The sequence below is a fragment of the Sinohyriopsis cumingii genome, chromosome 4, assembly GCF_028554795.1.
Source record: "Sinohyriopsis cumingii isolate HCF-2022 chromosome 4, ASM2855479v2, whole genome shotgun sequence".
In the NCBI taxonomy this organism is placed as follows: domain Eukaryota; kingdom Metazoa; phylum Mollusca; class Bivalvia; order Unionida; family Unionidae; genus Sinohyriopsis; species Sinohyriopsis cumingii.
Genome location: NC_142964.1, coordinates 23270801 through 23287415, shown reverse-complemented (window position 1 = coordinate 23287415; position 16615 = coordinate 23270801). Strand labels below are relative to the sequence as shown.

At 36.1% G+C, this 16615-nt stretch overlaps 1 protein-coding gene across 3 annotated transcripts in view; it reads right to left on the bottom strand.

The window, feature by feature from the left end:
- Nucleotides 1-16615, bottom strand: part of LOC149800811 (ATP-binding cassette sub-family C member 4-like) — a 174220-nt gene that overhangs the window by 85265 nt on the left and 72340 nt on the right. For all 3 annotated transcript variants that reach the window (XR_016420565.1, XM_089954806.1, XM_089954807.1), the window contains 3 exons: nucleotides 15040-15081; nucleotides 3731-3922; nucleotides 684-778 (listed from right to left, as the gene is read on the bottom strand). Coding sequence is in view for 2 of the 3 variants with exons in the window: in XM_089954806.1 (XP_089810932.1) it covers nucleotides 684-778; nucleotides 3731-3922; nucleotides 15040-15081 (329 nt within the window). In the remaining variant the exon portion in view is untranslated. The remainder of the gene's footprint in view (nucleotides 1-683; nucleotides 779-3730; nucleotides 3923-15039; nucleotides 15082-16615) is intronic.

Genomic DNA, 16615 nt, shown 5'->3' with positions numbered 1-16615 from the left:
TGTCCATTGTGCATGATGCAAATACAAACAATTTTACTTTACACATGTCACTCGGTCAGAAATATGTAATATTTGTAGAGCACCCATATTTGTACACATTAAGTTGTCCATTTTAGATGTGAATTGTTGTTGTTTAAATTCTGGCACTGTTTCAAAATGATATTTCCATATAATTAGATGATAAAACAATCAATGGACAAATGTTTAGACCTGATATTTTTTCTTTTTTTTCTAAATAATTATTTAAAACCGCATGTGACTGTTTTGGTTCACTTTTGAATGATCCTGCTAAAATTACACCAGAAATATATTATGCTAAGAAATACAGTTACTCAAAATGTCATCACATGAAATACACAACTATTCAAAGGGTCAGCACATGAAATACACAACTATTCAAAGGGTCATCCTATGAAATATACAACTATTCAAAGGGTCATCAGATGAAATACACAGCAATTCAAAGGGTCATCACATGACATGATATCTCTAAAAAAAACTGGTAAAAATCCCATAATCATATTTCAAATTACAATTATTTATTTTATAAGAGACTCAGGGTTCATATGACCCTTTTTCCTCCTCTGTTATTTATAAAGAATGTCATCATTTGGTTGTATATTAGACAGTCAGTCTAAAAAATCGTATGCACTGAAATATGTAATAGAATTTATGAAGCCTACCTGGCCAATGTAACCCTGGCCTTCTGTCCTCCACTTAGACACAGCCCCCTCTCACCAACCAGGGTTAAGTCCCCATATCTAAACTGCTCTATGTCCTAGATGTAAAAATAATCTTGTAAAAACAATTTGAAAATAAACATAATCAAATGAAAAGCAATATTTAATTAATAATAGGGATAAGGTAACTTAATTGTTTTTGTGTTAATGAGGAAAATGTATGTTAACTATAAATCACAAATTTTATTATAGTATGTCATTTGCACAATGAAATCTGACAAATTATCCCTCTAAATGTTTTGACTTAAGTTTGACGCAAATACTGAAAATTAAAATCTTTGGCAACATTTACCTCTTAAATGCTAGGAATTCTTCTATCTAACTATAGACTCATAAAAGAAACTTATTGGATTCATAAGTTAGATACTTTGTATCCTAATGGACTTAATGCCAATGCACTATATAAAACTGTATAATTTAAATTGATATATTGTATATCCTTTATAACAATATAATTATATGTATGACTGTTTGTCTCTATTTTATTTTATTATTTTTCTATCTAACTAGTTACTCCTAATTTCAAATGTCACATCTTTTTGAAAGGCTGTAATCACCAGTTACTTAGCTCTCCTCTACAAAACATTCAGTGGTATCCAGCAGAACTTATAAACATGACTTAACAGGCAGAAAAAATATGAAAAGCAGAGCTATCCTGACAATTAACTTTGAAATTTGGACTAATGCAACTATAAGGATCTTCACCATGGCATGTCTCTATTTGAAATTTGGACTAATGAAACTATAGGGACCATCACCATGGTAAGTCTTTGAAATTTGGACCAATGTAGCTATAGAAACCTTCAACATGGTAAGTCTCTATTTGAAATCTGGACCAATGTAACTATAGGGATTTTCACCATGGTATGTCTCTATTTGAAATCTGGACCAATGTAACTATAGGGATCTTCACCATGATCTCTTTGAAATCTGGACCAATGTAACTATAGGGATCTTCACCATGGTAAGCCTCTATCTGAAATTTGGACCAATGTAACTATAGGGATCTTCACCATGGTAAGTCTCTTTGAAATTTGGACCAATGTAACTATAGGGACCTTCAACAAGCTAGTCTCTATTTTAAATTTGGACCAACATAACTATAGTGACCTTCACTATGGTAAGTCACCAGCCTACTGTGAGATTTCATAAATCTTAATCAATGAAAGCCTGAATTTTGAGCATGGATAATGCTTCAAAAATAAACTTAACAAATGTTTTAAAAATGTGTCTGCCAAATTTCATTTGTTTCAAGAAGTTTTTATGTAATCTTGCTAACAATTCTTCTTAAGAGAGATCAATGAACAAACTGATAATGGAAGGACAGACAAAACACAACTAGTTAAGTATAAGATACAGATCAGAGTGACCTTATTTTGTTGGAAGATTTAAGTAATCATTTTGATGCATACCTCACTGTTTTAGGATTTAAATATGAAAAGGCCTCAAGGAATTCAATTTAACAAAAATTATTAACCAAAGAAGCATTAAATATTTAAATACAGACACATATTGACTGGTTCACTTTACTTTACAGATAAATCTCTCCAAGTTTCTGACTCTGAACAGGACATGATGCAAATATGAGACCCATCTAGTAATGTGCACTCTAACAAGAATGGATTCACATACAGTCCAACCTGTCTACAGCAGCCAGCCATGTGAAAAGGCAAATGGGGCAGATGACCTATGAGGAAACTTTCAGCTACCAAACTTATTTGATGACAAATGTATGTACTATGAACCAAACAGCATTCAGCATTATCATCTGTAGTATTATCATTTTTATTATTTCACATTTATTATTATTAGCAGTAGTAGCAGGCTACCAAGATACATTCAGTTTAGCTATTCAGCAAAAAGGAAAATAACAAAATTTAATAAAATAAGTCCCACACAATGATGTTGTAATCCATCATGTACAACAAATCATAATTAAGCCCTAAAAACAAGTCAGTGTTTTTTTTTTTGTGTGCATATCTTCATTCCAATTTAAGTTGTAGTGTCTGAAACATCCATCACTGATTTCATCATGATTGTTCAAGATGAATTGCAAACCCTTTCAGTTTATGTATGCATTCCTGTACTTCACGTAAAGTGCATACAACTGACATTTTGTTAGCCAGTTGCTATAATTAGGCATGTGTTTATACTGTAAACAATTGATGGATTAAGCTGTTGCTAAAGCTCACCAAGATCAAAGACAGTTGACTTTTGTTTGTGACCTTTGATGATTAGGGAATGAAAAGATGCTTCCATGGGCTAATATTCATAGCAACAAAACCATAATGGATGTCGCTTTCAGATTATATGTCTATTTTTCATTGAAGATAGATTAATCCAAAATCCTAAAAATAACAATTAGGAAATTCATCCTCTTAAAAAGGTAAACCTAAGAAAATCAGTTTGAAATAGAACTGGTTTGATCCTCTCATGAAAGGATACAAATTTCCTGCTTTCAGTACTGATATGTTGACACTTTTGAGTTACACTGGATTACAGTACAAGTGAAATATGACATTTTAAACATTGATTCACGTAAAATACCTGTAAAAGAAGTCTAATTTGCATACTTGGAGCAGTCAATGCTGATAAGCTCCAGTGACAGTCGAAGATAGGATGAAATGAATGCTTGGTGAAGAAACACATGGATCCTGGCTGCAGAAGGTAGGGTGAAATCAATACTTGCTTTAAAAACACCCGACTACTGACTGCAGAAGATAGGTGACTGCTGAATACATGATATTTATAGAGGAAATTTGGCTGTTGTGACCGTGTGACCTTTAGGACAAATTTTACTGTAGTAGGTTAAGTCAGAAATAGGTCATGCAAGATATTCCTACAGTTAGAACAGATGAGATGCATTAAAGATGTACTGATGCATTTGCTTTAAGTATGAATACAGATTCCAATGTCTGTACTGTTGCTAGTACAAAAGCTTTCCACCAATTTCTTAAAAATGAGCTAAAATACTACTTTTACTAATGTACCTTGACGAGAGCACAGCAGTGGACTATCTGATCATACTTGGACTTATCATAAGGACTGCCAAACAATATGTTCTCCCGTAGAGTCCCAGAAAACACCCAGGGCTGCTGTGACACATAGCCAAGGCAGCCATTTAGAGTTATTCCCCCTTCAAGAGGTGGCAACTCTCCCAAAAGAGACATTAACAAAGAGGACTGAAAATAAAAGTGAAAAAATATAGTTATAGTGGGCAAATAAACATTGAGAGATACCAAGCACTTACATTTTATTGCATAAATGACTTTTTAATTCAATGGCTTATCAATGTGTCCTTTACTGAGCAAGCAAAGTAGTTGTAAAGACGCTCACCATAAAAAACATTGCTAATTATCAAACAAGAATATCATACCATAACATACAACTCTAATTAATAATAATAAATTAACTGACATTAATTAATGTTTGTATTCAAAGTTCTCTTAATTCATTTTTTTTACAGCAAATAGTTTGCTAAAATGGGTTGGTTTTTCCATTCATACATATGTTAGGAGGTCCTGTACCTAAAAAAAAAGCAAATTTTTAAGTAAATTATGTTTCTCTGTGAATACTTACCCAATCACACTGTGTTCGGAATATTAAATTGCTACCTTGCAAATCCAGCCCTACTAAAAGATGAAAATCATTTTATCCTGTTCATTTTACATAGACAATGGGCAGTAACTCTTGCCCATTACCTTCCCTTGATATCACCAGGTGTCGCCAGTTTTTAGCTGAGCGAGATACTAGCAAGGATGCTCACATTGCAGGGTGATTGGGTGGGCTTTTATGTAATGTGATTGGGTAAGTATTTTCAGACAAAGATAATTTACTTTAAAATTTGCTTTCTCCTTCAAATCTGTTACCAGCTCACATTATGTTAGGAGAACAAAAAATAGGAGGAGGGGATGCTAAGCATCTGAGCTCTACCTTGGGTATTCTTCTGGGGAAGAATACCTCGAATTACTATTTGAAAGATAACCCATTCTCCTAATAACACAAGCAACACAGCGTGGGATCCCTTGACCGAAGAATAATATCTATGGTTGAGTAGATGAAGTTAAAATCTTCCTACCTACAAAAATGTATCTGGCAAAACCAGCAAAGCTAACAGGCTGTGTTGATCGATCTAGTTGGGTCTGGTGGTTGTCTGTGCTGCTGCCACCATTCAGATTCAAAGTCTGTCTCTGTGATGCTAAATCTGATGGAGAACTCAAGAAAGTTGACTTTGCATGCCAATAGCTTCTACAATATCTCAAATCGAAATGTGACGTTCACACGTAAGGCTCGCAGAGATGGCTCTAATCTCTTGAGCTGTGATCTTCACAAGCTGACTCTGATCTTGAGAGATTGCAGAATTCACTGAGTGTGCAACCCACTTCAGCAATGAAGCAATGGCTATGGGGGGGGGGGGTGATATCTTGTTTTCCAGCCTTCACCAGGAGGAAGAGGCATTTGTGCAGGCCATGACTTGTCTCTGTGGATTTCAAGTAGTGCTTGAGATTGCGGATAGGATCTTACATGGCTGCTGCTCTTGTCTATGGAAGAGAGAGAGCGAATGACGACTTTTTGGTAACTGGTTTTGGATTCAAAGCCTGGTTGTGTCAGAAGGACCAATGAACCTGATCTGAATTGAAGATAGTTTGCGTCAACTGAAAGGGCACGCAACTCTCTTACCCTCCATGCGAAACCTAAAGCTATCAGGAAATATATCTTGTATGATATAAACTTTAGTGAATGTGGGCAAGAGGCTTGAACTTACTTGAGCCATGTTAGAACCCAAGACAGATTCCATTTTTGGAGAGATTTTGGTCAATTGAAATTAAAATTGGTTAAAAGATATAAAAGGTTTTAATCATGCCCACTGTCATATCTGCCATGATGTCCAAATGTGTACTATCACAGAGTGGTAGCTTTTGATAGTGATGGAGACCAACTGTTTCTCCTCAAAGAGTCAGAGAAAAAAGTCAGCCAGTTGAGGAACTGAAGCACTCAAAGGGATGATGTGATGGATCTGGCACAGTCTCTACACATGTGCCATTTCTCCTTGTAAGCCTTCAGTGTGGAGGGCCTTCTTGCTTTCTACATTCTCTCCACAACAGGTTTAAATTGTTTGCCTCACAATGCCAAGGGTGCAGAAGACAGTCCAGACAGGGATAGAATACCCTCGTCCGAGGTTGCGTAAGGAGATTATAGTTGACAGGGATCTTCCTGGGTAGTTCTATCATTAGAACGAGTAGATTTGGGACCCAGGACTTGACCCACCTGAGAAAGGTGGTCAAAATTATCTTGCAATTGTGATCCAGTAACTTCTGGATTATTGTTGGTATCAGAACTGTGGGAGTGTAGACAAAGGCCCACAACTCCTCCCAAATGATTGACAGCACTGCCACAGCCCAAGTTTTGGGGTCTGAGACTGGAAAGATGAAAGTGGGTAACTTATGATACCCCTCACTGCTAAAAGGTCGATCATCAGGCATCCCTAATGAGCATAGATGCCAGTGATGACCAATGGGTTGAGAGACCATTCCATGTGAAGGACTTGACCTCTCCTGATAGAGTGTCTGCCAAGACATTGAGACTGCTGGGAATGTGTTGGACTAGTATGATTATATGGAGATTGTCGCACAAACATAGAAACTGCCAAATCAGGATACACAGGGCAGGTGATTTGGTGCCCTCCTATTGAGGAGATTGGTCACCACTACTGAGTTGTTGGACATAATGAGAATTGTTTCATCCAAGAGTCAATCTTCCCAGAAGTGAAAGGCCTTGATGTTAAGGAGGTTGTTGAACAGAGGTCACTCCCCTGGTCCCACATGCCATCAATGGTAGAGAAATCCGACAACATGTGGGCACCACAACCGTATGCAATGGCATCAGTGCATACTGTTATTTCCACTTGGGGCTTCTCCAGTGGGATCCCATGGTAAGTCAACCTAGGTTACACCACTGATACAGGACTAATCGAATCTCGTGCAGGATAGGATGGCTTGATCAAGGATACTTAAAAAATGAACCACTCTGTCAGCAATGATATCTGTAAGGGGCGCATAAAAAGATGGCCAAGCTGGATCAGGTCTGCTGCCACATTGAATAAACCAAGGAATTGCAAAAAGTCTTGCTGAATACCAAGTCATGTTAAAAACAGACTCCACAAGTTCTACAATTCTGGTGATGCAAAGACGAGAAAGCCGCACCAGATTCCAGTTGGTTAAAAACTCAGTACCCAGATAGACAAAGTTCTGAGATGTATGGAGATCTGACTTTTCCCAGATGAACTAGAACAGAAAGATCATTCCTGCCTTGGAGTAGGTTAGAACTTACCATGTGTTTCTAGAGGATGTTGTCCAGGTATGCTGCCATCGCTGTAGATGATGTTGACAGGGAGACAATGCAATCCATAGACTGAATTAAAGCCCAGGGGCCAATTTTGAGGTCAAAGGAAAGAATGTTGAATTCATAAACAGTGTCACGTTAAGCAAAATGGAGAAACTTGAAGGAGATGGGGTGGATAGGTATGTGAAAGTATGTGAGGTGGAGGGGTGGTTACTGTGCTGCCTGCCTCCTAGCTTCCTGTAGTCTTCCTCCAAAAGCAACGGTGACCTGAACAGGGTCATCCAGAAAGAGAGGGTATGAAAAGGTTGGACAGACAATTGCACACATGCGACAAATCATATCAAGAGTAGATTGGCCAAACATGCCAAAGTATTGGCCATGGTATGGTCAGCAGCCCTAATCATTGACCCTAGCAATCCTGGTTGTTGTTTCCCAAGTGTGACTATTGCCAGGTGTCTGCAACAACATCCTGAACCATCTCTGATAGGTTATCACCAGTGTCCACCACTCCGAAGGCCTGTGTGGACAGACCAATTTCTCACCGAAATCTCATACAAAGGGCATGTCACCAGCAGTATGGTTGGACAGATGGATCTGTAACAAAGATCCCCATAAACCATAGCTAGTTGCACCAATTCAATGAAAAGGTCCCCATGTTGGAATGGCTGGCGACAGTACGGTTTAAATATGCATCCAAATAATCTGTTGTGAACGGCATGTGGTTGGCCTAGATGCTGGTACTATATCAGACAGTCTGCAATCACCGGTACCAGCCATGCCAAATGCCTGGTTGAAAAGACAGATTACACATTGAAATCTCCGGTACAGTAATGATAAGATACTGTGTGGTTGGACCATTTCAATGAAAAGGTACCCATGCTGATACAGCTGGACTGCTGGTGTTGGCTGGATGGTTGGCGATGTTGGGACTATTGGTGACAGCTGGACTGACGGTAGCGGTATGGCAGTATTAAGAATTGGATCTGGAATGAACCCCATTTGACCAGACTTACAGGTCAAAGGCCATGCTCGGTTATGCGGAGGGACTTACACCACATGGGCTCTCTAAACTTAGAGAATACACCCCAATGAACTGGTATTGTCGACAATGAGCCATAGGTTTTCTTCATTGATTTATTCTGTCTTTCCTTCCCTTATATGCTAAAAGGATGATTGCTGTGAACATGCACACTATGCGTATTGTAAACATTTCTCCTGCATGATACAAGAAAAAACTGATTAGCAAATTAGTTCAAGACTAACTAGCTACTAGCATAAACTGGCAAATCAGTATATGACTAATTACCTAAAACAGAAGCTCAGACTTACACTGACTACACATTAAATATGCTGAATATCATAAACAGTGTATATATAGAATAAACAAAACAACAGTCATGGTAGAAGTTGCATGTATATCATTTAAAGTGATAATCTGCTGAAACGACAAAAAACACAAATTAAAGCAGAAATTAGTTATGTGTTGAAATTATTAAGTTGCAAAAACACTGTTATAACAGAGCAGTGAAAATGTTGTATCAAAAACCTATGGCCCTGTTAAAACTTATGCACAATACTTAGTTAATAATTAAACCCTAATTCTATCAAAACAGCATGAAGTAGTAATAAACAAAGCATAAATATCAAGCAGTACTTCAGAATTTCACCAAGAAGAACTCTGTAACAGACAGATTAAGTAAACAAAGTCAAAAAGTTATGCTAACTCATAAAGACCTTGTATAAGGTCAATGATACCATGTTGGGACAGTGGTCTTAAAAGACAAAGTCCCAATAGGTGACAAAATCACTAAAACATTGGCAGAAATGTTAAAAAATAATGCATACAACCTGCACTAGATTGATAAATCCACATAATAAATCCATAATGAATGTTGGATGGGCCCATAGGAAAAATGTTTGGATAGATGAATACTAACTGTATGATGTATGTTCTGTACAGCAGCGAAGCTAAAAACTTGCAACAAATGGTGGTTTCATGGGGAGGTAATGGGCAAGAGTTATTGCCCTTTGTCTACGTAACATAACATAAGATGATTTTGGTCTTCTACACAAAACAATTATGTCCCATTTTTAAAATTAAATGCATTATGTTTGTTATTTTACTTCCAAAAACTTCAATATAAAATCCTGACATTGTTTATGCTGCCAAAAATGACCTGCAAACCATAGTCTAAGTTGTTCTCACTGACCAAGGGTTCATTATAGCAAATGAACAATGTATTAATCACAAGCCATTAGCCAAAATCTGCAACAGCAGACATGCCTTCCCCAGAACAAGTTTTTGAGGGACACCACCACCAAAAATGAGGCACAGTGCATGAAAATGAGGAACATAAGTATGTTAGCATGAATAAACATAATAAATTCTCTCAAAACATCATTAAATACCAGTAATGCATATTTATAATAAATATTTATGTATAAAACCCAGTAACCACCTATTTACAATACATACAAATATAAAAAATTCAATTCCAAGACTATGCAATTCATCCTAAGGGACCCGTAGTAGGCACTTTTCAGGTCCTGCAGCTCATTTTCAGTGTAGATCCTGTCTGTAGCTGACCATGGTCTACATTTTGAAATTAAAAGTGACTCTACAGTCTCTGCACTCAATTTATTCCTTAACTCTGTTTGATTTTATCTCACTAACGAGAAACCTTGCTCACAGTGTGCAGATGAATGAGGTACTGTCATTATTGAAAGCATTATTTTTGGCAATATTTTAAAGAGCACTGTTTCATCTTCCTTCAACTGACTGATAGTAACCCAGGTTTCATCGATTCTATTTCTCAGGCAAGACTGAATATCTGTGGACTGATATTAAGCCATTTCCAATTTCACATCTGCTGCAGTCACTTCCTCAGGTACCATATTTGCCAGCCAATAAGTTGATTCAGAGTACAAGTCGAATCAGCAAATTTGCCAAATTTTCCATCCTTCATCCTTATATAAGTCAATGCTAAGTATGAGGCCAGATCAACACTTCGGATTGTGTTTTTCATTTCATTCCACACAGCATTGCAAATTTTATCTGACCTGTAACTCAGTAACTTTTCCAATCAGGATCATTAAATGCAACTAAAAGTACCTAATTTGTTTCACAATAAATATTTTAAACTTATTATGTACTTTTAGCTACATATAATGACGCTGACCTGAATCTGCTATTTCAGATTACAGTAAAACCTGTTATGAGAGACCGCCCCTTCTGCCAACCAAAAGCGGTCTCTCAAGACAGGTGGTCTCTCATAAGAGGTGTGTGAAAATGGACTGGTTTTCAGGGTCAATAGTTAGCATTGTTGAAAAATAAATAATACCCATACTCACTGTACATGTATCATATCCTTTATTCATGAATCTTGTTAAATAATGCATGCATTCCTCTCAAAATATCTTTATATAATAAAGATATAAATCTATCAAACGAGAATAAAATTTATATTTCAACATCACATTAATATATACAAAAAATTAACAGTTAGATATGATGTATATATCTTATTTTATACACTTATTCACTTGTTTTTTTTAAAGAAATCCATTATACTTCTTTGTTGACATGTTTTACTCAGCTATTTGGTCTGAACATGTATCTCAATTATTGCCCTTTCATGAATCAACTTTCCCACTTACTGGTATGTTTTTACTCCTTGCGACACAAAACCACTCCCATACTCGCTCGTTCAGATCTCCGTAAACTGTCCGTTGTGCCGTGGCATATTTCCTCTGTGCTTGTGCACCTTTCTGCCATTCGTTTCTAATGGACTTCTTGTCTTTGATTACATTTTGAACTTGCGTTTTACCGACGCTTAAGCTGACTGCTATTTTGCGAGTGGTCTCGCCTTTTTCATTTCTTTCAATGACATTAATCCTTTCTTCCAGTGTTAAAATTTTTCTTTTTTTCAGCAGAGATTCTGCCGTTGTTATTAGTGTTGACGTTATAAAGACTATCGGTTTTGATCAGGTTATGGGGAATTGTGGAATAAATATATATTATGTACCAATGAATGAAACCAAAAGACATAATTAACTCATCAGGAAACAATACTGTACATTTATTCTGAGACGAAGTTTAAATCAACAGTGTTATAGCTCGATAAACAAATGTTCCAACCATCTGCACCCACGTAAACAGATTGTGGCTTGGTGAAACACTAACAAAAGAAATAAAAAATAATTTTAAAAAAATCCGGAAATGATTCTCACTTACTAGTATTAAAGACAATGAGCTCATTCACCCTCCAGGCATTATGGATTAACTGGAAAGCAAACGACGTACTCAAACCAACACTGAAGCCCTTTCAAACGATTTCTCACTTGGACATAAGGACTACCGGCGTTTTGTGAGTTTTCATACAGATAAAGAAAAAATACAAACCTCTAAATTGACTGCGTATATCCATCATTACTCCCTTTGATGTTACTCTTACTGGCTATTCACATGACTTCGGCACTACAATGGCGGTTAGTGACATGTACTTTAGTCTGGTTTACTGCAGTTTACAAATGACACCGTACGCTGGAGTTGTAAATTTCACAAAACTGGTACTGTAGCAAGACAAATTATTTTTAAATACTTTATTAGAGCAATCTTTGCTATTTATGCAGTCTTTGTTACAAAGGATTAAATGATGGCTAGAGGTGTTTATCCCGATATATGGTTGTTCAACTATAGTATTATTTAATGTGCACTTTGTTTGCATACTACATTTATCCCGAGCTCTAGTGTTTACAAAGGATTAAGTTAAGATCAGTGGTGTCAATCTGTTTTGATTTTTTGGCGATGCGGTCGTTCATAGCAGTGTCAAAATGCATATTTTGCCAAGAAATCGCGGTCGCTGGTCGCGTTCAGCAGGTGGTCGTTCATAACAGAGCGTTTATATAGTAAAATCGATCCGTGCATCACGATTGTGGTCGGAAATGACAGGTGGTCGCTCATAGCAGAGGTCGCTCATGACAGGTTTTACTGTACCAGCAAAAGGGAAATTGCATCATTAATTCTAAAATGCATTGGGGTGGGGAAGAGAGATAGAGAGAGAAGTATGCATATGTATTCCATCTCATTTTTCTTTTTGCACCTAATGATTAAAATAAAATATGGTATGATATATGAGAGAGAGAGAGAGAGAAAGTTCAGCTCTTCGTGGATTTTTTTGTTCTTTTTTTTTAAAAACTTATTGCCCCCATGTTGCTGAAGCTTTTATCAAAGAGAGAAAACATTAATAAATGAAACAGTAAATGTAAACTATGAAAATACATACCATACTCCTTCAGGATTTAAATATTCAAAATAGTTATATCCATATAGTCTCCATTATGTTAAATCCCAAGAATGACCATTTTGCATGCTGTCTGATTTTCTTTGCAAGTATAACGACCTCTCCATTCCCAACAATTAAGATTTTCTTTAAAGTACAAGTACTCTTCCTGTACTTAGGTGGCAACTGTTTTTGATCTTTGCTTATGCTAGGTGTACTTTAAATTGCTGTCAGTTCTATTGGCAAGTTCAAAAATGTAACTGGCTGAGAAATTTAACTTTATGGTACAGTATTCTTAATACCCATGGGTAGCCTCATTTCCTATTTGTAGCCTCGCTAATCTGATCTAGTCAAACAAAATCTTGACTTCAAACAGGTGTTATCTTGGAATGACTGAATACAGCAGCTGTACCATATTTAATTAGCATGTAAACACCACTACAAAGCCATGTGATTCTTTTAATAATGGAAGTGGAAACAAAAATTAGAAGGAACTGCTTAACTAGTGGTATTAATCGATAATAGAATATGGTACTGCACTTGTACACAAGTAAAATCATTTGTCAGATAAGTGAAAAGTACACATTTACAATCGTGAAGATATCTGTCTGTTTGTCTCTCTCTCAATGGGGCATATGGGTTATTTGATTAGGTGCAAGAAGAAAATTGTGATGGAATATGTCTTTGTCATGGTTATTCATCTTCTAACTTGTAAATTATAATGCACATATATGTAATTAACTTTAAACAACATATTTTACAAACAATGTACATTACTGGTGCATGTTACTTTAGCACAATTACATCTGATTTATGTTAATTTTTAATACTGATGATCATGTAATTGTTTAAAATACTCAATGTGGGATCCTACATTTTCTACACATCATTTTTCATACTCTTGGAGAGTTATTTTCCATAAAAAAATTATAATAAAGTGATTCGCATGACATAATCCATATATAAGTTGATTCGGAGTATAAGACAAAGCTAAGATTTCCTGGTTAAAAAAAAGTATCGTCTTATAGGCCGGCAAATACGGTAATAATACTGAAAATCTTTCAAAGAATAATCCAAAGATGCCATTTTAGCTTCTAGTTGCAATGCTGGATCCAAAATTTCAGCATGCTTTAATAAATTAAGGGGTAACTAGTCTCTAATGTATTTTGCTGATATTTAAAAACTTTCTTGCCCCATCATAAAAATCCTGCAGCCTCTGTTCTCTCAGGAGGACCTCATCTTTTCTAGCAGTGAAGTCAGCTGCAGGCTGTCCAATCAAAATATCTTTATCCTCTTTCTGATGGTGCTTAACTTCAAACTGAACTTCTGTTACAGACTGATAAAGCATATCTGAAGGCTTCACAAACTTCAAAAGAATGGTTTTTAGCAGCTTTTCAAGATGTCGTTTTAGCACATGTATTAATGGGAAATCGCACCATATTAGAACTACCTCAGAACACACGTATTTGCAATGGTTATTTTAAACCATCGCGCATGTGCAGATTTGATAATTTCCGGTTCTGGTCGGTGATAGCATATTTTCTGATATGCGGATTTTTTGTCCCTACTTGTGCAGATTTTCAACACTTAAGGCGTATTTGCATGACGCAAAAGACAAATTTGGGCATTTTGCAGGACTAATACGTAAAATGTGGGATGGTAGGCATATCTGCAACAGTCTCTATTCTCCCATGGCTTCCAGTTTTAAAGTAAAAGTCCCTGTTCCTCATGAATATGCACAAACCTGCTTAGGACTGTTCCATTAAAAACATATGGGGGTAACCTCTTTGGCGTTAGGGCTGTTCCATTAAAACATACATAGGACCCAGGGAAGGCACTTTTAAAGTGGGGTACTCACCTACAGAAGCAATTTAGAATTTTCTTATCATTTTAATATGAACTCTGTAAAATCAAAGTACCCTGGCATATATTTTCTTAAAACTGCCTTCCCTGGGTACGATGTTTAAATGGAACGGACCATGACTAATTATTGTCACATTTTCTCAGAATTTTGACCCACGATGACCTATCAAGCTGAGTAAACCAATCAAGTTATCTCTTCCAAACACTAACATTTATCAATTGATAAGACGTCCTTTCCTTTGACATATAAAATCTTATTTTGTTAGCTAGTTTATGACATACTTTTTTACTGCAGAAAGTCATAAATATTATTTATGGCAGTCACATGTGAAAAGATAGTGTAGTGAATTTTTGCCAATGGTTTGTAACAATGCTGATCATGGCAGTCATCTTTATGAATATATTTACTGCTGCCCACTGTATGAACCCATATTTTTATGCAGACTAGTGATTTTTTTAAATGTCTAACAGGCAATCAAATTACAGTACAAGTTAATCTCATTTAATAATGGTTAAAAGCCTAGTACAACTGTACATTTGTTTTGTTACCTTTCCAGATACCAAATACAACTGTAGAATTGTTGCCTTTCCAGCTCCAACTGGCCCAATAACAGATACCAATTACAACTGCAGAATTGTAACCTTTCCAGCTCCAAGTGGCCCAATAACAGATACCAAATACAACTGCAGAACTATTACCTTTCCAGCTCCAACTAGCCCAATAACAGATACCAATTACAACTGTAGAATTGTTACTTTTCAGGTCCAACTGGCCCAATAATAAATACCAAATACAACTGGAGAATTATTACCTTTCCAGCTCCAACTGGTCCAATAACAGCTAGCAGCTCTCCCTGAAATAACAGTGTAATTCAGGCTTTAGAATGAACAATACAATTACTGGTAAAGTTATGTTAGGTTATCAAAAAGCAAAACTTTTGTCAGCTAAAGGAAGATTGGTTTCCATTTCATAAACTAAATTTTAAATCAAAAGTCTGTGATACAGATGATTATTACATGCTTTTCTCAATTATTATATCTTCCCCTGTCCAAGACTCATGTCCTGTGTCTTTAATTGCCCTCATCAATGATAAACATGTCCATGATTGCCCCCATCCATGACAAATATGTCCAAACTTGCCCCACTTTCAAGACACACATGTCCACAATTGCCTCCATCCATGACACATATCATTAAATGCCCCCAACCACAACACCCATGTCCATAATTGTCCCCATCGATTACACATACATCCATAACTATCCTTATCCATTACACACATATCCATGATTAATTGTAATAGAGTATGTTACATGAACCATGGGTGATAAAAAGTTCAAAAGTTTAGGAAGAGCAACAATAGTACCAGCTGTAAATCAAATAAGAAGCAACATGAGGTCCAGAAAATTAGGCTGTAAATCAATTAAGTAACATGTGCAACCTTGGGAGATCTTAAGCCATAATGGTTTCTGTGCAATCAGGTCAACGTGTGCTCAGTTGTTTTTTAAAGTAGTCATGTAAATGTTTTCTTATGGTAGTAACAATATTGAATAGTGGATTAACAGCATATGCTGGCTTACTATTTTATGCCAAAGAAATTCCAACAACCACTAAATAGAGTTCCAAAAACTGACATGAATAAATGACTGAAATACAATTTGCACACATTTTAGCATGTATCATTATGACCAACAGCCATTTGGAAAAATAGAATAATGAAATTTCATGACCTGGTCGCATCAGTGTTGAAAAGTTTTATTTCCTGGATGCTTTATGTCAAACATGGTAAAATTCTATTTTTTGAAAAGTTGTTTAAAAGTTCTATCTTTTTTATATAACAACAGCCATTTTGGCAGTGGATTCTTTTGATTAAATCTTGTCAAATTCTGCTTGCTAGTTTGTGGGAAGTAGTTTTTCAGTTTTTATTTATTGTGGCCGTATTTAAAATCAGAAATGGAAAAATTTGTAAAAATGTTTAAATTCCTTCATGGCGACAAATGCTCTCCAGCCAATTTTTCAGAGGTCATTTAAATATTTTCTGTTTTCAATAATGGTTATAATTTGTACAAAAGTTTCATGTCTTTTGTCAAACATGGTAAATATGTTTTAGCCATCTGTGAGAAGAAATTGCTTAAAGGTTTTTGGAAGAAATTGTATAAGGGTTTTTAAAGGGTCTTCATTTAGTAATACTGGCCATACTTGATAGCAGATTGTCTTTATTTGCATAACTTTCTTCATTTAGTAATACTGGCCATACTTGATAGCAGATTGTCTTTATTTGTATAACTTTCTTCATTTAGTAATACTGGCCATACTTGATAGCAGACTGTCTTTATTTGTATAACTTTCAAATGCCTTCATGTCAAGATGCATTCTGTCAAGTCTGG